This window comes from Eurosta solidaginis, chromosome 5, assembly GCF_040869045.1.
Source record: "Eurosta solidaginis isolate ZX-2024a chromosome 5, ASM4086904v1, whole genome shotgun sequence".
Lineage (NCBI taxonomy): Eukaryota > Metazoa > Arthropoda > Insecta > Diptera > Tephritidae > Eurosta > Eurosta solidaginis.
Genome location: NC_090323.1, coordinates 272,653,896 through 272,676,892, shown reverse-complemented (window position 1 = coordinate 272,676,892; position 22,997 = coordinate 272,653,896). Strand labels below are relative to the sequence as shown.

Genomic DNA, 22,997 nt, shown 5'->3' with positions numbered 1-22,997 from the left:
TGTGCTGAAATTTGCGCCGACATTTCGGATACTCGTGCCTCTTGTGCTTCAATCTTCGCTGTTATTTCAGATGACATTTCTGCAATACGTGTCTCCTGTGATTCCACCTTGGATGCCATATATGTCTTCTGTTCTTCCATCTTGGACTTTATGCGTGTCTCGTGCGATTCCAGCTGAGATGCCACTGTCGATGTTTGAGCAGTTATTGCAGCCAATATCATGTTCAAGTCTGTGCTCGTAACTGTCTGCGATGTTTCGTTTTTCTCTTCAATTTTTGTTGTCTCGTCGACATCAAGATGAAAGACATACCTTCCACGTTAATTCCTTCTGCTTCCATTGCCTATCGTAGTCGTGCCTGAAGTTCCGAGTTTAATGCCGGTTGTATTCAATCCACGGCTCTCCAACTCCTTCAGTTGCTGGATCTTCAATTCACTGAACTTTGCCGTGTCCTTGTTGTCCTCTGGAATTTATTCAACAATTCCTCTTCTGACACCAATTGTAACGAATTTACTGCAATTCCGCTTATTTCAAATCTTCTACTAAGGTTCGAATCACTAAACTGTTGAATAAATAATACCACTATTCAGTAATGCAAAATGGTCTTTATTAGACTACTTTCAAAATAACACTTCTATTGCTCGACAGATAGCGTGCTTAATCAAAACTGATTCTCGCGACTCTACTGTTGCTGATTTTATACTGTTTGATTTCCTCGTTGCATCTTCTATGCGCTTCCAGAATTTACTTAGTTACTCGTATATAATTATAACTACAGATGCACGTGTGTAGCTCTCATATGCGCGTGTATTTGTGAGCGACACTTCCACAATCACAATTGCATACTTTTGGGAGCATCTCAGATAAGATATCTGCATGTGTTTGCGCGTTGCTTCTCCGCTGAGTGTACGTTAATATGTTAGACATAATTATTGATTCGTTTATGTAGATACATAATGATTGATTTATGGATGTGCATACAAGTCACTCTTAGCATCGGCTTAGAGATGACAGTACCCCTTAGTGTTGCTAATATTCGTAACAATATGTTATCTAGATGGATTTATATTATATGTTGGTGTCATGTGGGGACACATTGCCAGCAGGACAAGTGCAGCAGTTTCGACAGCTGATCGAGGCAATATCTAATTTCAACTGCAGGGACACGCTTTTCACTCCCACCACCGACGACACCGCAAATAAAACTGTCACAAGCATCGTCGCCGTAACATCCAATGCGGCTGATAGAGCATTACGCCGAAAGTTACACCCACTACCTCTTCCATGGTAATCCAGAGGATTGACCTTTATTTTAAGCGAATTTAAGCGACAGCGACCAGTTCTCCTACAACAACAGACAGAACCTAATGCGATTGCGGAAAGCACTTCAAGGCAATGCAAAGCGTTCATTAACGTCAATGCTAATCTACCCCGATGACGTTTCAAAAGTTATGAAGGAACTTGAATTTAACTTTGGACGCCAAGACTTGCTGATACGCTGTCAGTTGCAGAAAGTGCAGCAGTTTCCTCGAGCAAGTTTTACGATTTCCAAATCGTGTCGCCAATATTTCAGCGTATTTCAAGTCAGCCAACTGTGAGCACCATTTTATGAACCCCATGTTGCTGGAATAATTGATTTCCAAGCTTCCTTCAGCCAAACAATTTTAATGGAATAAATATGCCGCTAATGTTTCTCCTACTGTTGACGTATTTTCAGAATGGTTGAGCGATTTGCCCAAAGTAGTTGCGACTATGACCGGGGTTAGTAACAGTTCTTTGCTTTCTTGTCAACAAAAATTGCCACAGCCGCAATATAATGCGCGAACTTATCGTCAGTTGGAAGCAAATGGAAGGTCGGAGCGCAAAGTTCTGCATGGCAACCACGAGCAACTGGCCTGTCTGTCCCTTATGCCACGAATCTCACATTTTGTCAGAATGCCGAAGATTTCAGTCGCTCGAATTAGTCAACGAGTGGTAATTGGTCAAACATCGTCTGTGTTTCGAATGCTTGGTGAAAGGGCATAGTCCTTTAAATTGTCGTCGCCGCAAACAGTGTTCCATCAATGGTTGCAAGCTTATGCATCATAAGTTGTTGCTCAAGGATCTAGAGTCATCGTCTACTACTACGAATTTTGAATTGTTTGGAACAGGTAACCAGTTTTTTTAAAGTTGTCCTAGTAAAATGTCTGTCTACGCAAAGTTTGACGAAGGGTCATCAGTGTCGTTTTTGGAAGAGGATGTCCCAACACAGTTAGGTCTACGAGTTCGTGTCATGCCTCTGAGTTTTCAGTGGTACGGCGATAGCCAGACCACAGAAAGTTACAGGAAAGTGTTTTTTGAAAACGTCCACACTATAAGAGGTATCCATTTGCCAAATCAATTATTTACAAAATTAAGTTTAACCATTTAAAATCTTTACCTGTAAAGAGCTACGAAGATGCGGAACCTGTCTTACTGCTGGGTTTCAACAAATGTCATTTGTGTTTGTCCAGCAAAATCGTCGAGGCTGGACGTGATCAGTGAGTGAAAACTAAGTTGGGTTTGGTGGTATACGGACCACGCCAACAAGAAACCGTTGACATTGTCCAGGGTGCTTCATATACGTAAGTCTGAATCATATAAGCAATTTAATAATTTAATGGAGAAGTATTTTTCAAATGAGAGTTTTGGAGTCCGGAGTACCGAAGTTGTGCTGGTGTCGGTTGAAAATCAAGAAGCCAGAAAAATCTTGTTAGAAAACACAGCATCGGCCAGAGGTATGAAGTAGGATTGCTTTGGCGTCGACCTCGAAAGAACTCCGTATTGTCATTGACACAGCCGCCGTTACAAGTTCCACGTCGTTAAACCCGGCACTACTCAGGGGCCCGGAACAAGCGCAACCGCTTATAGCGATCATTCGTAAATTTCGACAAGGTATTGTTGCAGTAGCCGGAGATATTCCCTCAGCTACGAATTGATAAAGATCAAGATTCTCAATGTTTTTTGTGGTGAGATTTAAGTCAAATGAACCAATCTCTACCTATGTAATGTCTTCGATTACAATTTGAGACCACCATACCACGTGGGATCCATGCGGTCATAGGTAACACGTACGTTGATGATCTGGTCATAAGCTATAATAGCGCCAAAAAAGCTCTAAATATCCCAAATGAAGCTATTAAAAGAAATGTCGCCGCAGGTTTCAAATTACGCAATTTTATATTTAATATTAAAGAGGTTAAATTCAAATTAAATGGGGAAAATTTAGATGGTAACTCGGAACTCGTCAAAATGGATCAAAAGTTCTTGGTATGTCTCCAATGATTCTTTTGAATTTCAATTTCAGTTTTACAAAATCGCCCGGGACGTTCTGAATTGCACACGAACGCCAACCATATTTTCGAAGCTGCTGGTTCAATCATTGTAGCGACTAGAAATTCAGTGGGACTAAGTAGTATCCCAAGATTTGGCACAACAACGGAAATTATGGTGGTTTCTGCAAAGGCAAAATGCACACCACTCAAGGGCCTGACAATATCACGTTTGGAGCTTCAAGCTGCGGTTTTGGGCTATCGCCCAAAAGAATCATTGGTCCACAGTCATGATTTTGCTCCAATAACCAAACATTTTGGAGCGACTCCATAACTGTGAAACTGGAATAAGTTCAATTAGCAGAACTTACAAGCAGTTTATGTCATGCCGTATAGCTGCATGGTGATCAGATCAATAGCGATGCGTTCGTACAACACTTAACGTAACAGACGAAGCAACGAGGATGTATACAACATTTTAGTACGGTACACGGCCAAGGTGGCTGAAAGATCCATCCTTTCTCTATGAAGAAGAAGCTCGCTGGCCGCAGGAAACCTCCGAGTTGACATCTGAACATTGTGCTTTAGAGGAAGCACCTAAAAGAGTCATGCTTACAAACCAAGGGGACTATCCAATAAAATTTTGTAATTTTTCTTTATATTTGGAGGTCATCACAATTATTGCCTGGGTACTGAGGTTCGCCAAAAACACTAGATCTGATATTCGTCACAGTGGGGAATTAAACACCATTGAAATTGTCGTTGCGGAAAAAATAATTTTACGTCAAGTTCATGAAGTCAATATCGAAGTCATCAGCCATACACCAGTTAACAACGTGTTGGACGGTGATGGTTTGTTGAGGGTCAATGGTAGGATTGCCTCTTTCCGCACGTCGTCCTCTAATTCTGCCACAAAATCACCACGTCACTCGTTTAATCGTCCAGCATTGCCATCGTGAGCTACATCACCAAAGGATGTGGAAGGAATTGACGGCCTATCGTCTTATATTTTTAAAAATTGTTTGCATTGGCGATCCCACTCCTTCTTATTTTTAAAAAATCTCTCGAGTGTGGTGAATTTATCGATGCATGGAAGATAACTTTCTTTAGCCCAGTTTTCAAGAGCGGTAATAAAAATAACGACGCCAATTATAGACCCATAGCAAAGTTGTCGACTATTTCTAAACTTTTTGAGTATATTGTGAAACAAAAAATGTATTTTGCGGTAAAACGTCTAATCAGTAACAATCAGCATGGTTTCATGCCCGATACATCCACTGTGACAAATTTAGCAATTTTCTCTGACTATTGCCTATCCGCGTTTAATAATCGTTTACAAGTCGATACTGTATACACTGTTTTCTCAAAAGCGTTTGATAAAGTTAGTCACTCAATCCTAATTTCTAAATTGCTTTCTTTGGGTTTCCACTCATCATTTTTTTCTTGGATAAAGTCATATCTTCAACTGCGTAGTTGTGTTGTTGTAATTGACAATACTCACTCTAACTCTTTTATTGACACCTCTGACGTGCCGAAAGGTAGTATTTTGGGGCCGTTGCTTTTTGTAATCTTTATAAATGATATTTCGGCCTGCTTTCAGCATTCTAACTTTCTTTTTTACCATTTCGAATGCCTCTGACGCGGAAAGGATTCAATCTGATCTCGACAATGTCGCTGTGTGGTGTAATACCAATAATCTGCCGCAAAATGTTGGTAAATGCTTTCATGTTACCTTCTCCAAAGCTCGCAATAATCTCCCCACCTCTTATTTTATTTGAGGCACCCGCCTCTCAACTCACCCTTAATGAGATAAAAGACTTAGGGGTAGTATTCGACTCGAAATTTTCTTTCACTACTAACTTAAATGCTACCATTGCTAGGGCATATTCAATGCTCGCCTTTATTCGGCGCTTTAGCTCTGACTTTAGAGATCCCTATACTTTAAAATTATTGTTCACTGCGCTTGTTCGCTCTAAGCTTGAATATGCTTGCTTTATTTGGAGGCCATATCACGAGTGCCATATTAAGAGGCTCGAACGTGTACAAAAAACTTTTGTTCGTTTCGCATTGTGATCGTTGAATTTCTCTGATCCGATTCGCTCGTATGAAGACAGGTGTGCACTTATTAGCCTACAGTCTCTTCAATGTAGAAGAACCATTATCTCTCTTACTTTTGTCTATGACATTATTCGCGGAGCAGTTGATGCACCTTGCCTCCTCGCGAGTATCAGTTTTTACGTAATACTAAAAAATTATAATCAAGAAAAGATCAAGACACTTGGCAAAGTAATATTGAATTGTAAAGTAGGAAATATTGAAAACAAGGTGGAGTTTCAAATCTACAACGGGAAAAGTGTACCCATATTATGTTTAAAAAGTGCAATTGAATTTAATTTAATAAAAAGAATACGTCCAGATTGTGAGGTTTAAAAAGCATATACAGTACAGGAAGGACATGAAATAGTCAAAAAGAATGAGGATGTATTCTATGGTTATGGTAAAATTAAAGATTATACATATACGATCGAGCTAAAAGAAGGAACTATAGGAAAGATAGAGCCGTGTAGGCATGTGCCGTTTAAATTATTAAACAAATTAAAGGAAGAATTAAAGAGAATGGAAAATGCAGGTATCATATCAAAGGTTGAGAAACCTACTGATTTTGTAAATCCGTTTGTAATCGTAGATAAACCAGATGGATCAATAAGAGTTGTTTTAGACCCACAATATTTAAACTCGTGTATAAAAAGGGAGCATGTACAGCTACTTACGGGTGATGAAATTGCAGCAAAAGTGAGGAAGGCAAAATATTTTACAAAGCTAGATGCAAATAAAGCATTTTGGCAAATTGAATTGGCAGAAGGCAGTAAAGAATTAACAACTTTCAATACACCATTTGGTAGATATTTTTTTAATAGGCTACCATATGGCATAAGCTCCAGTCCAGAAGTATTTTACAGAGTTTTCAATCAAATTTTTGAAGATATAGAAAATGTTGGTATATATGCTGATGATATGCTAATCTGGCCAGAGTCGAAAGAACATCTAGTGAAAATTATGGATAAAGTTTTTAATAGAGCCAGGTCGTATGGTATTAAATTTAATAAGAGTAAAAGTGCATTTATGGTAACTAAAGTAAAATATTTGGGCCATATTATTTCGGCCGATGGTATTGAAATTGATAAAGATAAAGTTGAATCTATTGAAAAAAGAACCGAAAAAAGAACTGTTGAAATTCTTAGGGACCATAAATTATGTGGCAAGGTTTATTCCAAATGCGGCACAACTGACTTGCAACTTAAGACAAAAAAAAAAAAAAAAGATGTGCCATTTGTATGGGGCAGAGCACAACAAAGCTCATTTAGAAAATTCAAGGAGGCGCTATGTAGCCCTCAAGTATTAGCATTTTTTGATGTCAACAAACCCATAAAATTGAGTGTAGATGCATCAAGTGAGGGACTAGGATGTGTATTAATCCAAAATGAAAGACCAGTGGCATATGGCTCACGGGCATTAACAGAAACGGAAAAATGTACAGCCAAATAGAAAAAGAAAGTTTAGCAATTGTATTCGGATGCCATAAATTCAATCAATATTTGTTTGGTCAGAAGTTTATTGTAGAGACGGATCATAAACCATTGATTTCTATCTTTAAAAAGCCTATGAATAAAATACCTCCTCGATTGCAAAGAATGAGAATCAGTTTACACAATTTTGATTTTGAGCTTATACATGTACCAGGTAAGAAGATGCTTCTTGCTGATCATTTAAGTAGAGCTTATTTAAAAAATACAAAATCTTCCGAAGAAGAAAAAATTGAATGTTATGTCATGATGATTGAAAAACAGTTGTGTATCAGATGTAAGAATGAATGAATTAAAGCTGGAAACAAGCAAAGATAAAGAACTACAAGAAGTTATAAAGTATGTAAAAACGGGTTGCCCACAGAACAAGAACAAGGTAACAAATGCGGTAAAACCTTATTTTTCCTTTAGAGATGAATTGTCAGAATGTAATGGATTATTATTAAGAAACAATAAGATGGTCATACCAAATACAATGAAAAAAGCACTGTTGTTGAAAATACATTATGCACACTTTGGCAAGGAGAAATGTAAAATGTTAGCTAGAAGAACTATATTTTGGTTAGGTATGTCAAAGCAAATTGATGATGTTGTAGGTAACTGCGAACCTATGATTAAAAAAGTAAAGAACCTATGATTAAAAAAGCTATACCAAAATATCCTTGGGAAATAGTGGCGTCGGATATATTTTTTATGCACGGTAAAACATATATAATGGTGGTAGACACATATAGCAAATATATAATAATAACAATAATTTATTTATTTACGGTCTTTAAGACCTAGTTCAAGGTAAAAAAAATATATATATATAAATAAATTGTATACATTACATGCTTAATGACTTACAGTATAAAAATAATTTTGCTTTAAACTTATTAATATTTTCACAGTCTTTTATCGCATTTGGTAATTCATTGTACATTTTATAACCTATATATTCTAAAGTCTTCTTCGCGAACTCCGTTCTTACTCTAGGCAGTCTTATATTTCCGCTGCTTCTAGTTCCATAGTTATGTATTTCATGATTAAAATGTATTCTCCCGTTCAGATAATTCGGTGTTATTCCTAATTTCATATGATGTATACATTTCAATGTGAAATAATATATCGACTGTTTTACACTGAGCCAGTTTAACATATTTAGCATTGTGGTTTTTGGTGTTCTAAGCGAACATTTTAAAATTAATCGCATTGCCTTGTTTTGTTGTATCTGCAGTTTTTTTATTTGTGTGTCATTTGCTAATAGCAGGGTTGTTGGACAATAGATAAAGTGCGGTTCAATAATTGATCGATACACTAATATTTTGTGTCGTTGACTAATATATTTACAAGTTCTGTACATAAAACCAATTTTTTTGCAATTTTGTTTTCTAAATAACTTATGTGTTCTCCAAATCTAAGGTTTTTGTCGATCCAGACTCCTAGGTATTTGATCTTGTCTACTTGCTGAATTTCAACATTTCTTATCTTCAGAGTAATATTGCTAAAGTTATTGGCACCCATAATGCTTTGATTTTTGCAAAATATCATACTTTTGGTTTTATCCACGTTCACTTTCAACTTTCTATGGCATAGCCATTTGTAAAGGGAGTCTAAGTCTTCTTGCATTTTCGATACCGCAAAGCCCGCACTTCTTTCACTAATGGTTATCAATGCATCATCCACAAATAGTCGAATATTGCAATATTTCAAGCATTCTTTAATATCGTTAATATATATTGTAAACAATAGCGGTGCCAATACTGAACCTTGCGGTAGCCCAATATATACATCAGCAACCGGTGAAACTGCACTTCCAATTATTGTCTTCTGTTTTCTATTACTCAAATAGCTTCTGAACCATTCCAAGGATTTTCCTCTTATCCCATTATTAAACATAACATTCAGCAGTTCCTCTCTATCCACAGTTTCAAAAGCACGTTTAAGTCAAAAAGACTGAGATCACAACTTTCTTATCAGTTATATCCTCTTTCCATTCCGCAATAACCATATTCAGTGCGGTTTCGCAAGAATGGCTCTTCCTAAACCCAGATTGTTCAGGTATAATAATTTGGTATTTATCTAGATATGCCACTAATTGATTTTTAACCACCGTTTCCATAATTTTTTCATCCGCGGGTGGCGTATTAATTGGGCGCAGTTCCTCCGGCCTTACTGTATTTTTGACTTTTCCGCAGGTACTATAGTTGATACTTTCCAGCAATTTGGAACAATGCTACTGTTTATTGATTCGTTTATTATATCTTTGTAGAAGTGAGCAATGTAAATCATGGCATCTTTAAATACCCCCTCCGACAAAAGCTTTTTTCCACCATATTTGTTTCTAAAAGATTTAATAATGTTCATTATATCATCTAACTCTACGTCGGTGAATTGAAAAATTTCAATTGCATTATTTACACTTGTTTCTGTCGCAATCGGAATTATTTCAATGCTATCATTAATTTCAGCTATGCTCTGTACAAAAAATGTATTTAGGGCATTGGCTATATCGCATTCCTTCTCGAGGCATTCACCGTTAATTACTATTTTGCTAACGACCTTTTTGTCATCGGTGAGCTCAGCAAGATCTTTTAAAGACTTCCACATCCGCTTCATGTCTCCTGCACTATCGAGCACTTTATTTTCCATATATTTCTTCTTTTTATACATAACAGTTTTTTTATATATTTTTTAATGCCATTATAATCCACCCAGTTGCCAGTATTTCTAGCAGTATTATAGAATTCAAGTTTTCTTTTGTGCAGTTCCCTTAGCTCACGGTCATACCACTTATTTCTCAGTTGTATTTGGATCCTCTTCTCATACGTCAATGCTTGCATAGCTTCAGTTAAAATATTGTTCAGGATCTCAGTTCTACGTTCTACTCCTACATGAGACACAGAGCTAAAGTCGCACGTTCGCAGCAGATTTAAAATATTTTCTGCGCTATAGTACTCCCAGTTGGTGACAGTAGCAACTTTTCTCATTTTGAAATATTTAGCTGTTGGTACTTTGAAATGAATTGTTTCATGATCGGAAATTTTATATTCACTTACATGTTCAGTTTTAACTTGCTCATTATTGCTGAACAATAAGTCTATTTTCGTAGAAGAGTGCTCAGTTATTCTTGTGTTGAAATGTATTCTTTGTACCATAGCCATTTGTGCAAATAAACTTATAAGCTGGTTTGAGTATGTTAATGATATATTCATATTAATGTTAAAATCTCCAAATATTATAATGTTGTCAGATTCCCTGAGGTGTTCATTGATGACATTGTTTAAGTATGTCATGAAGTCAGCATCACTGCTATTTGGTGAGTGATAGAGTACACCAATTTGCCATTTTAACGCATATTTTTTAAGTTTTATGACAATGCACCACACATTCCTGTCAATAGCTTTATTACACACTATGTTATATTGTAAATTTTCATGTACGTACATTAGAACACCACCTGTATGTCTACTGTGGGAATCGCAGCGGATGAATTTATATGTGGAAATGCATAGCTCAGAATCCATGATTTTATCTGTTGTACATGTTTCCGCGCATAAAACAATGCTGGGTTTTTTATTTCTATAAGATGTTCCAGCTCTAGCTTATTTGCTGTAATACTATTAATATTAAGATATATAAAGTCCAAGTTGAGCACTTTGTTACGCAGGTTTGTATTAGTTTTTGACTTGTGTTTTGTGGTTACAGATTCCCTCGTTGGTTGCTAATAGCCAATCTTCCTCTTCCTTGCTATGAGATTTTGTTGATACACAGGACACATTCTGTCCATGGAATCGTGATTTTCGTCGAGTCCCAAATTTAATTCTTTATTTGCCCTGATGCAGTTGATGCATTTATTTATTGCTTCTTTATTGCATACCACATATTTATGCTCACCCAAGCATTTTGTGCATACTTCTTTTTCTTTGCAGTCACTGGCTTTGTGATTGAAGCCTTTGCATTTGAAACAACATAGTACTTGCACTGCATCATATACTATGCACCGCTCCCAGCCTACATTGAGCCTTTCTCCGGCTAGTATATTCATAAAAGCTTCAACCTCCACTTCAAGTTCGGCATTATAGTAAATTTTCTCTTTTTTTTTTAACTTCATACTGCTTGACAATTTTTATATCTGTTTCGGATAGACAATTATTCTGACGTTTAATTCTCTGGGTAAGCTCATCATTATCATACTTGAAATTCATACCAGTTACAATAACGGTTGGTTTCACTTTCATAGGAATCTTCACATTGTAGTTATTTCCGAGGCTGTTCTCAATAGCATTTTTTATTTTCTCACGATCATGGTCATTTGCACTTTCTACAATCACTACACCGCTTTGTCCTGCTACTATATTTGTAATTTGTAGCTCCTTTGAATCGGCATTCAAGTTTAGATCATTTTTGGTTTTTTCAGCACCTTGCTTTGTATTTGGCTTAACTATTAAGGGAACAGCTTTTCTAATCTCTGGCAACGCTTTTGTTGCAGCTGCATACGATGCCTTGGCTTCAACATTGCCGTTTCTCTTTATTTCTGTGCATATTTTTTAATTTTCATTACTAATTGTTTCAATCATTTTCTTATTGTCATTTTTATTGCTTTTTAGCTCTTCGCATACTTGCTCACTGCTTCGCTTGAACCCTTCTGCTAATTCACGGATTTTGTTTACTTCTTTCACACTTCTTTCGCAAGACTCTTGAGCTTTTTGCATTGCTTTGATTCTTTCACTAAATGCAACTTCCACTGCTTTAAGTACTTGTTTATCTCTCGCTCATTTTTTTTTAGTGAATTATCAAACTCACTTCTATACTCTGCTAATTGTTGTCCATTCTGCTTTACCACCATTTGCATATCTTTAAGGATGTCATCAACGTTATGTACATACTGCACACAGTCAGTACATATAAACCTAAGCATCTCAATTTCTTCAAGTTTGGTGACGCTGTATTGATCCAAGCCTGAGCATTTTGTTGTTAGGTGGTAATATTTACCACACACCCCTTCACACCGAATTTTTGACGCTTCTCCTCGTATATTACTTTTGCATTTGTCACATTTTTTCTCCATTCTTCTTTCCACATATGCAAAATTTATTATAAAAGTAGTTTACAATGTTTTTGCATCAAATAACTGCAGAACATTTATGTCCGCTAATTGTAGTTGAATTTTAGAGTTTTTATGTATATTTTTCACAAATATTTAGTGCGTATAATTTAAAAAGATTTTAGAAAATGCGCATATTTTTCACCGCTTTCTTTCACTCAATTGTTGACACAAAGAGATGATAAAAAGTCTAAAATCATTTAACTGCAGCTTCAACGATTCAAGGACTAAAAGAATTCTTTGCAAGATATGGGATACCGAAAGTATTATATTCAGATTCACAGTACACAGTATACTAGTTGGGAATTTAAAAAATTTACAGAGCAGTGGGGTTTTGAACATACGACAACTACACCAAAACACCATCAGTCAAACGGGCTAGCAGAGAGATATATATACAAACTATTAAAAATATGATGAAAAAGACTAGTCAGTAAGGGAAAAATGTGGAAATGGCTCTATTGCAATTAAAAATATGCCGATTGACAATAGTGGCATAACGCCAGCATAATTGATGTATAACAGAAAAGTGAGAAATATAATACCGAATGCAAATAAAGACAGAATAGATTCAAAACTACAAACTATTAAAAATATGATGAAAAAGACTAGTCAGGAAGGGAAAGATGAGGAAATGGCTCTATTGCAATTAAGAAATATGCCGATTGACAATAGTGGCATAACGCCAGCAGAATTGATGTATAACAGAAAAGTGAGAAATATAATACCGAATGCAAATGAAGATAGAATAGATTCAAAAGATTTTAGCAAAAGGCTATATGAACGTCAAGAGAAACAAAAGATGCACTATGATAGAGGTTCAAAATCGCTAAAAGAATTTAACGTAGGTGAAAAAGTTAAGATACATGATGGAAGAAACAAAACAACACCTCATCAAAGTGGTATAATTAATAGTAAACATCATAATCCTAGATCATACAATGTTAAAACAGAGAACAATACAATTGTAACACGCAATCGAAAAGACTTCTCTAAAGCAACAAAATTTAAAAAAGTAAAATATGAATTAGACATACCACTAGAAGAACAAAAACAAAATGCATCAATTAACTAAAATGGAAATACGAGTCAATCTAATATCAGTAATTACAGTGAGAATCAACCTATTGGAGCAGTAAATAATACTGATACTGATGTAACTACAAGAGGCACTCCTGTTATCACAACTAGATCAGGTCGTATTATAAAGAAACCAGAATATCTAAACAACTATGTATAAACCAATAACATTAGATTAGATTAAAAAAAAGGAAAATGTTACGAATAGTACATACGCAGTTAGTTAAGTTTGAAAGTGTGAACACTACTTAATGATACAAGAGCGACAACAATGTAACGCAGTAACACAGCAACTCTGAATGCGAAAGCACCTGAATTAATAAAGAACTCGGACTTTAGTTAAACACACTTGTTTTATTACAAATATAACAACTGTAAACACAACTTTTAAACAAACAAAAAACAAAATCGACAAAGAACAACAACATAATATGATATACGAAATAAATTGTTCAGGGAGCGCAGGAGAAAATTGCAATGAAACATTCATTTCAACGACGAAACGATCGCTAGGTGTACGAATATGCGAACATAGAGTAGACGGCAAAAATAAAAAAAACAACAGTACTATGTGAACACTTGACCAACAAAGGGCACACGGGACTTCGAAAACGCGAAAGAACGAATGTGAATGACACTGGAAGCTCTACGAATACAAATCAATACCTCAATGAATTTCAAAGAAAACAATATCAAAAGCGCATACACGACGACATTATCAGCCAGTGGACGAAGCAGTAAACATAAATGGAGGAAGTAAATAAAATGTCACGTGTTGTTTATTTTTGTTTTTATGTTATAAAATAATGTGACAACGTTAATTGTATGTAGGATTAATAAAACAGAGTTATGTAAATTGTTTAATATTAATTAACGTGTTAATATTTGTTTTATACAGTCTCCCTGATAAAGATCAAAATTTCATCGAAACGCGTAGGAGGAAAAGAAAAACTTGTGTTTTGTCTTCATTACATCGGCCGAAATGCTTCAAACAATTACAACAATAACCAAAAAATTTGGCCCAAAATAAATATATTGACGTAATTCTTTTAAATGATAAACTTTCTTGCTCTTAGTAGCTCTACTTTTTGTTTTATGAGTCTGCCCAAAATTAAACTAGAGCAATCTAGATCACAAATTTCTGCACCGACTTTCTTGCTAGAGCAAAGAAAGTGGGGAAAACCAAAATTACTAATTAATTCAAATAATCCAAATAGATAATTTTAAAAGTGAACAATTTATGAAGGGCATATTTTTCGGAATTTTGGACATATTTTAGCCAAAATAAGGGATAAGCCAGGTGTCAGCTTTTTTTTTTCCTGAAGTGTTTCATGAGATGTTTGCTCTGAGTCTCGCAACTTGCTCTAATTGTTTTTGGCATGTGCTCTACAATATTTCGGGTTCGATAAGCAGATTTAATAATAATACAATTTTCTAATAACTATTCTAATTAAATATTTTTTTTGCAAGTTTTCGCCTGTTTTACGCTTTTAATAAAAGTTAAAAAAATAAATAAATTTTGTGTCATGGTAAATTAGAAAAAATTTAATATACTATTTTAAAATTTCACTTAATAATTAAATAATATAATAATAAAAATTATATAAAATCTTAAAATAAGATTCTTGTTATGCCAGTATCTAGCATTTTTGGCAAAACCATTTGGACAAGATTCCGGAGCCTGAAACGGTTTCAGTTTCGTTCTTTTACGTATTAAAGTAACGGTTTCGGTTGCATTCCTTGGTTAAATATAAGTTATTATAATTAAAGAGCATATATGTCATGTAGTTAACACGTTTATTATAAGTTTTCCCACAATATTAAACTTTCGCTTTGTTAAAACATTTTATTTAAAATTTAAGTTGTGACAAAAAGGTATTGTTTAAACATTGTCTAATCTGATAATTAGTTGATTGGCATTCAGAAGTACTCAGATAAACAGTGATACTATGGTTGAAATTTTTTTAGCTCTATAAAATTAATAACTAAACACAAATTAGCAAGTTAACAAATGTTAACAGTATACAGTATAGGAGCAATGCCATTTTAATACTATTGCATAACATTGGTATATTCCATAATAAGATTAATTTAAAAAACAATGCGCACATACCTGCATTCGTGGTGGCCCTGCATTTGGTCCTACTGGTGGACCCTGTGGCATATGTTGTGGGCGATATTGACCAGGTGCCATATTAGGATTCATCATTCGTGGTGGATGGCCAGGAGGTATACCTTGTCCACCAGGATGAGGCGGCATTGGTCCACCGACACCCATATTCGGGGGTGCGGGACCACGCGGAGGCCCATTTTGCTGAGACGGTGGTACAGGCCGTGTCTTTTGTAAGCTTTCAAATTGATTCAGTGCCTGCTTCGTGGGATACGTTACAACTGGAGCTTGACCATGCAGTTCCTTTTTTGGTAAATTTTCTAATACCAGACGTAGACTTGCTTCGGATCCAAGTGATATAACGCTAAATCCTTTAGATTGACCATTAGATCTGTTCTCAAAAAATTTTACTTCCTGGAAGTCATTTACGCCGATTTCACGCATAACATTAGCAATGTCTTGATCAGTTGTCCACTATTAAAAAAATTGCATTTCAAAATTATAAATTATGTGTTAAAGGTGATTTTAAGTCAATAGGGGGACTCATTAAAGCATATAAATTGATAAGGTGTAAAAATATATTCCTTTACGCACACTGTTATATAAACGCACCTAGTAATGTTGTTGTTGTTGTAGGGATAAGGACACTCCCCGAAGGCCTTGGGGAGTGTTATCGATGTTGGTGGTCCTTTGCCGGATGCAGATCCGGTACGTTCCGGTACCAAGCCCGACCAGTTCGGGAACGATTTGTTATGACCACACGCGACCTTCTAGGCCATACCGTCCTCCCACCCCCTACATCCATGACGAGCTCGGGGTCACCAAAGCCTCGACTGTTAATGAAACAGGATTCGCCACTGACAGGTGAGGTTGACAATTGGGTTTGGGTAAGCTATATATTGCGCTGGCTACCTGAAAGGGTTGCGCTACACAACCCCTCGAATCTATTTGGTATCTTAGTTGCCTCTTACGACAGGCATATCTACCGTGGGTATATTCTTCTAACCCGCTGGGGTCGCACCGAATAATATTCTTTTTATTACGCACCTAGTAATATTCTTTTTTTTTTTTGGGATTTGCTCAACATGTGTTGAGGGTGATTGGCGTCGACTAAACCGATATTGCCAGATCAACTTATTCACAGTAGCTTTGTTACTAAATTTTATTTAATTCCTTTATTTTTCTTAAAAATGTTAATTTCACATCAAAGTTTTTGTTCAATTTTGTATTTTAATGGCAGAAGCCAGGCACAAGTTTAAAAGTCGTTTTCATTTATTTTTCATTTCATTTTTAAATATATTTGTCGCAATCGTATCTACAAAAAGCTAGTAAAAATAAAGAAAGTTAAATATATGGAAAATAAAGTCGAAATGAATGAAAATAACGCCAAAGAAATGTGGAAACATCTTAAACAAGCGGTTTGCTTAACGAGAGATAACGAAGGGATTAAAAAGGCGATAATAGATGGTATGATGGTAGAAAATGAAACTGAGCTGGCAAATGGTCTAAATAGGTTCTTTATAAATAGCGTAATAGAAATTAATAACATCATAGAACCTTGCCGTGTAGCACTAAGTGATGTACAAGTCAATTCTAGATTAAAGTTTGCCAAAATAACAGATGAAGTTATTAATATTCTGAAAGAGTTCAAATATAAAATAGGCGGCAGAAAACTTTTATCTGATGGAGTACTTAAAGACTGTATATCGTATACAGGATATTTCTACGCACAAATAATCAATAACAGCCTAGAAGAGGGTCTTGTACCAGAAAAGTGGAAAACGTCAACGGTGATACCAGTGGAAAAAGTTGCAAGACAGTAAAACCTGAAGAACCATAAACACCCTGCCTAGTGATTGTAAAATACTTGAAGCTTATGTTAAGAACCAGTTAACGAAATACCTTGAAGATAATAATATACTAGCCCACCAACAGTCAGGCTTTAGAAAGAAACATTCATGTGAGACAGCTCTTAATTTGGTGATACATGACTGGAAAGAAGAGTTAAATAATAAAAAAGTGGTTGTTTCAGTCTTCCAAGACCTCAAACGAGCTTTTGAAACAGTGGATAGGGAGATCTTAATCAAAAAAATGCAACGTATTGGTATAACTGGTATAGAACTTGACTGGTTTCGAAGCTATTTGAAGCAGAGGAGACAGAAAACGGTTATAAATACCGTGATGTCTGATGAATTGGAAGTACCCATAGGGTTACCACAAGGCTCAGTTTTGGCACCGATACTATTCTTAATTTATATTAATGATATAGTTAACGCTATTGAAGGTTGTGAAATTAAACTATTCGCTGATGATGCATTAATAATGATTAGTGAGAATAATATTAATTCTGCACTTTCTAAAATACAACATGAACTGAATAACCTGTATTAATGGTTGTGCGGAAATAGACTGAAACTTAATATAAATAAAACGAAATTTGATAATAACAAGGAGGAACGTTAATGAGGATATAATTGGTTTAAAAATAAATGATGAAAGCATACAAAAAGTTGACAGTATAAAATATTTGGGAATTATAATTGATAACAAACTCAAGTTTGAAGAACATATAAACTACACAGTCCAGAAAGTTGCGAAAAAAATTGGGGTTATGCAGAGAACATCCAAATATATTCAAAAAAAGTACAAAATAATTATATATAAGTCCATTATAGAACCGCACTTTGTAAACTGCCCATCTATTCTATTCATTGTGTCAGACAAAGAAATAGATAAACTTCAAAAGATGCAAAACAGATGTATGAGATTTATTTTTAAAAAACCGTACGGCTGATATGCTGAGAAGTTTGAACTGGTTAAGTGTCAAGCAAAAGATTTTTTTTCACGCTATGAAGTTTATATTTAATATTAAAAGTGAAAATGTACATCAATATCTAAGTAAAAACGTAGTATTAGTTAAGCAAACACATAACATTAATACAAGGAATAAACGCTTCCCAAGGCAGTCGGTTCTATGTACCGGAGCGACTCGGGATTTTTCCCGACCAAGGACTGTCATTTCAGTGTGACCCCATTTAATTTGTTTCGTCCCTCTCACAAATTGTCATCCTCCCAGTAGCTCCTTGCAGCAGGACTGCTACATATTCTCTTACTCCGGGAAGGTATCGAACCCAATCCGGGTCCGTCTCCTGACCCCGGTCCTGAGAAATGGTTTTGCTGCATTTGCCAGAAAAGAATCTTTTTAGGACGGTCATACTCTGTTCAGTGTGTCTCGTGCAAGGGATGGTTGCATCGGACAGGTTGTTCTGGGCTTGATCCCAAAACCCGACGTCCACGTAACTTTTATAAATCTTTTGTGGCTCCTTGCTGCTCACGCCCAAGGGCGTCCCGTAGTCTACGCCTAAGCGTATCCCCACTACCTTCCAGCAGCCTCGCTGCTCAGCAAGCCACAACAAGTACCCGCTGTTGCTCGCGCCCCACGGCGCCAACAACTCAAACAGCTGATATCACTCATAACTACTACCTTCGTAGTAGAGCTGGTAGCAATGCTGAGCATCAGCCAGGTCAGGGAAACAGACTCTTAGTCCCTGCCTCCATTTGCACCGTCTGCCAGCACAGAATATATAGGTTTGCGACATCCGCTCAATGCAGCTCCTGCCTTGGGTGGTGCCACTTTCCTAGATGTTCTGGTCTCCGCGACGGCAACCCCTCGACGGGTTTCATCGCGCCATGTTGCCAGGTCGCAAACCCAAATCATCCGGGTACCCCAATGCTTGCCCAAGGGCGCCCAGTCCCAAGGCCACAACAGCAATTGCGTCCTGGCCTTCCACAACCTAGGCGTAGTCACCCGTCACTTACCCCTAGAGTGGCGGCGTCACCCCTCATGCACTTCAGAATTCTGCAGTTAAACTGTAATGGACTAACTGGGAAGATTACGGAGATAGTCGATTTCATGAAGCGGCACAACATCCGCATTGCTGCGATTCAAGAGACTAAACTCACAGCAAGATCTGCATTGCAGACCTGCTCTAGTTATAATGTCCACAGGAAAGACCGCGAGAGCGGAAATGAAGGCGGCCTCGCGTTTATTATACACCACTCTGTACAATATTATATATTTGATCCTGGCATCGACCGCAGGGACAATGTCTTAGAACGTCAAGGCCTATCTATCCGGTCAGGCGATGCAAATCTAGAAATCATCAACATCTACATCCCTCCTGTCACCTGTTGCCACAGTGGATACCGCCCTAATATCGAGGCCTTACTCACTGGCAACAATGGCATTATTTAAGGCGATTTCAATGCCCATCACGACCTATGGCATTCAAACTTGCGGGCGGACAGTAGGGGTGAGATGTTAGCGGATCAAATAGACGAAACGACGTTCTGCACAATAAACGGAGACGCCCCCACACGTATGGTAGGAAGCTGTCATAGCTCGCCAGATATCTCAATCGTGAGCGCAGAACTCGTAAACTGCGTCAACTGGCAGCCGATGGTAACATTGGCATCCGACCACCTGCCCATACTTATTTCGTTCGAGCGTACCGCCGACTTCATCGTCACCGAAAAACGCACTTTCATAAACTTCAAAAAAGGAAAGTGGGAAGAATATAAATCTGCAACAGACAGCAGCTTTGCTGCCCTCCCTATCCCGACTGATGCCCGCCAAGGGGAGCGTGCCTTCCGTAAGGTCATTGAATCCGCCTCGGCACACTTCATTCCCGCCGGGAGAATTCCCGAAATCCGGCCCACTTCCCGGCGGAGGCCGCGAGCTTAGCGAGGGAACGCGACCTTATAAGACAGCTTGATCCAGGCGACCCCCAAATAAGGGATATAAACCAACGCATCAGATTGCTTGTGGACGAACAAAAGCGGGCGAAATGGGAAGAGCACCTAAGAGGTTGTAACCTCTCTACCGGTGTAGGTAAACTTTGGTCCACCGTAAAGTCCCTATCGAATCCGACTAAGCACAAAGACAAAGTTTCCATCGCCTTTGGCGATAAGGTGCTGTCGGATGCGAAAAAATGCGCGAGCGCTTTCTGCCGACAATATATAATGCATCCTACGGTCGACAAAGATAGACGGAGAGCCAATAGACACGCACATAAACACAAATTCAGCGCGTCACCAATCACCATCACCGCTAGAGAGGTTGAGGACGCCATTGGTCGCGCTAAACCATCCAAAGCAGTGGGCCCAGACGGCATAGCCATGCCGATGCTTAAAAACCTAGGGAAAGAGGGTTTCAAATATTTAGCGCATGTCTTCAACCTGTCTCTTTCCACCTTTGTCATACCCGAGAAATGGAAAATGGCCAAGGTTGTCCCGCTACTAAAGCCTGGGAATCCAGCTAACGTAGGTGAGTCATATCGTCCGATATCTCTCCTATCGCCAGTGGCAAAGACGCTTGAAGCTATTTTGCTCCCTTATTTCCAAGCACATTTGCAGCTAGCCCCTCATCAGCATGGCTTCAGAAAACTCCATAGCACTACCTCCGCGCTAAATGTCATTAACACCCAGATAAATTGCGGTTTGAATCAATACCCCCACCATAGAACAGTACTCGTAGCGCTAGACCTATCAAAAGCTTTTGATACGGTCAACCATGGCTCGTTACTGCAAGACCTGGAAGGGTCTACCCTTCCCCCATGTCTTAAAAGGTGGACCGCAAATTATCTGGGTGGTCGGCAGGCATCGGTGCAATTCAGAAACGAAACATCAAAACAAAGGAGAATTAAACAAGGGGTGCCACAGGGTGGTGTCCTATCCCCACTTTTGTTTAATTTCTACATATCTAAGCTACCTTCACCACCGGAAGGAGTCACAATCGTTTCCTACGCCGATGACTGCACAATAATGGCCACAGGCCCAGGCCCAGAGATCGATGAGCTATGCAATAAAATAAGCGGCTATCTCCCTGATCTCTCCGGTTTTTTCGCCTCGCGAAACCTGGCATTGTCACCGACTAAATCTTCCGCGACCTTATTTACAACATGGACGCCCCAAATGTCGACCATATTGAACATCCACGTCAATGGCACTACGCTACCGACTGTCCTACACCCCAAAATCTTGGGTGTGACGTTTGATCAGGATCTACATTTTGGTGCGCACGCAACCGCAATTGTTCCAAGAATTCAGAGCCGTAATAAAATCCTCAAATCCCTTGCTGGCAGTACCTGGGGAAAAGATAAAGAAACGCTCTTGACCACATACAAAGCAATTAGCCAGCCGATTACGTGCTACGCGTCACCCATATGGTCGCCAAGCCTAAAAACCACCCACTGGAAGAAACTACAGGCCTGCCAAAATACTGCTCTCAGAATCGCCACGGGCTGCCTTCTTATGTCCCCAGAACACCATCTGCATAATGAGGCGAGAATACTCCCCATCAGGGAGAGAAATGAGATGCTGACCAAACAGTTTCTGTTGAATACCCAGAAACCTGGGCATCCCAACAGACATCTGATTGACGAACCAGCACCGCCTAGGGGCCTAAGGAGTCATCTCCGTAAGCATTTTGAGGAAATACGGCACCTGAGAACCCAGCCGTATGAAGCGGAAAAACACAAGCAGGTCCTTGGTGAACTCCATAGACAGGCGTCGGACCTTTATGTCGGGAATTGCCCGGCGAATCCAGTACTTGAAGAAAAATATCCAGAACTCGCGGAAGAGGAACGCATACTCCCCAGGGAAACGCGTGTCACTATTGCTCAACTTCGTTCTGGATACTGTAACAGGTTAAACTCTTACCTATCCAGAATCAACCCCGACATACAAAATGTATGCCCCGCTTGCAATGTGTCCCCACATGACACCAACCATCTCTTTAATTGTAATGTGGAACCAACGCCTCTAACACCCTTTTCCTTATGGTCCACCCCTGTTGAAACGGCAAGTTTCCTTGGACTCCCGTTAGAGGATATTGATGACAATTTGTGATCGGTCGCGGCTATTAGGTGGGGCGAGCATTGCTACAACAACAAGGAATAAACACAATTTCAAACTGCCTTTATTCAGAACTGAAATAGATCAGCAAAATATTTTTTATAAAGGTCTAAAAAGTTTCAATGAACTGCCTATAGATATAAAAAGTTGTAATGAAATCGTAGCTTTTAAAGCAAAACTTTATGAATATTATAAAACCTTAGCAATAAGATAGTAAATTGTAATATAATTTAATTTATGAATTAGGCTTTTTTGCCGTAATAAATGAAATGAAATGAAATGAAAAAAATAGTTTTTTTTTAAATGGCATCACGACAGGCATAGAATCAGTAATGTTTCTTTTCCTTTTCCAAATTTCGAGAATGTTCTTTTATATATGTAAATGTATGTTGTTTCAATATGCGGCTTGTTGCATTGTTTTTTTCACTATCCTGTAATGTTCCGTTATGTATATAAAACGAGTTTGGTTTTTAAATGGCACCATGCCAGCTGTTAAATTTCAGTGTTCCTCCGTTATTCACAATAGCTCCATTATTCACAGTATATCCGTTATTCTATAATATTTAAATTCCGTTATTTCTCGTAACAATATTCATTATTGGCTTTTAAATGGCACCGCGCCAGGCACAAAATCAGTAATATGTATTTCAAAACTATTTGTCAGTTCATGTTGGGAGGACAAAAGCTATCCTTAAGACAAGCCCAAGGATGCTCTGTCCATCCTAACCTCCCAAGTTGAACTCTGAAGCAAAGTTGTAGTAATATTCTTTATAAACTTGATTGTCGATCAGCTGCCTTATTGTCAAAAAAAATTGTGACAATTTATACAAATAAAAAAAATGCCAAGATTAATTGACAAATTAAAACTAAAACTCCTTTAAAAAGATATGCTTGTAAATAACTTGCTGATGTTGGAGATTTTTTATTTTGAT

At 37.7% G+C, this 22,997-nt stretch overlaps 1 protein-coding gene across 6 annotated transcripts in view; it reads right to left on the bottom strand.

Moving 5' to 3' along the window:
- The window catches only part of Cpsf6 (cleavage and polyadenylation specificity factor subunit 6), an 86,914-nt gene that overhangs the window by 40,865 nt on the left and 23,052 nt on the right, over window positions 1-22,997 (bottom strand). For all 6 annotated transcript variants that reach the window (XR_010953832.1, XR_010953833.1, XR_010953834.1 and 3 more), the window contains exon 4: window positions 15,154-15,624. Coding sequence is in view for 2 of the 6 variants with exons in the window: in XM_067790756.1 (XP_067646857.1) it covers window positions 15,154-15,624 (471 nt within the window). In the remaining 4 variants the exon portion in view is untranslated. The remainder of the gene's footprint in view (window positions 1-15,153; window positions 15,625-22,997) is intronic.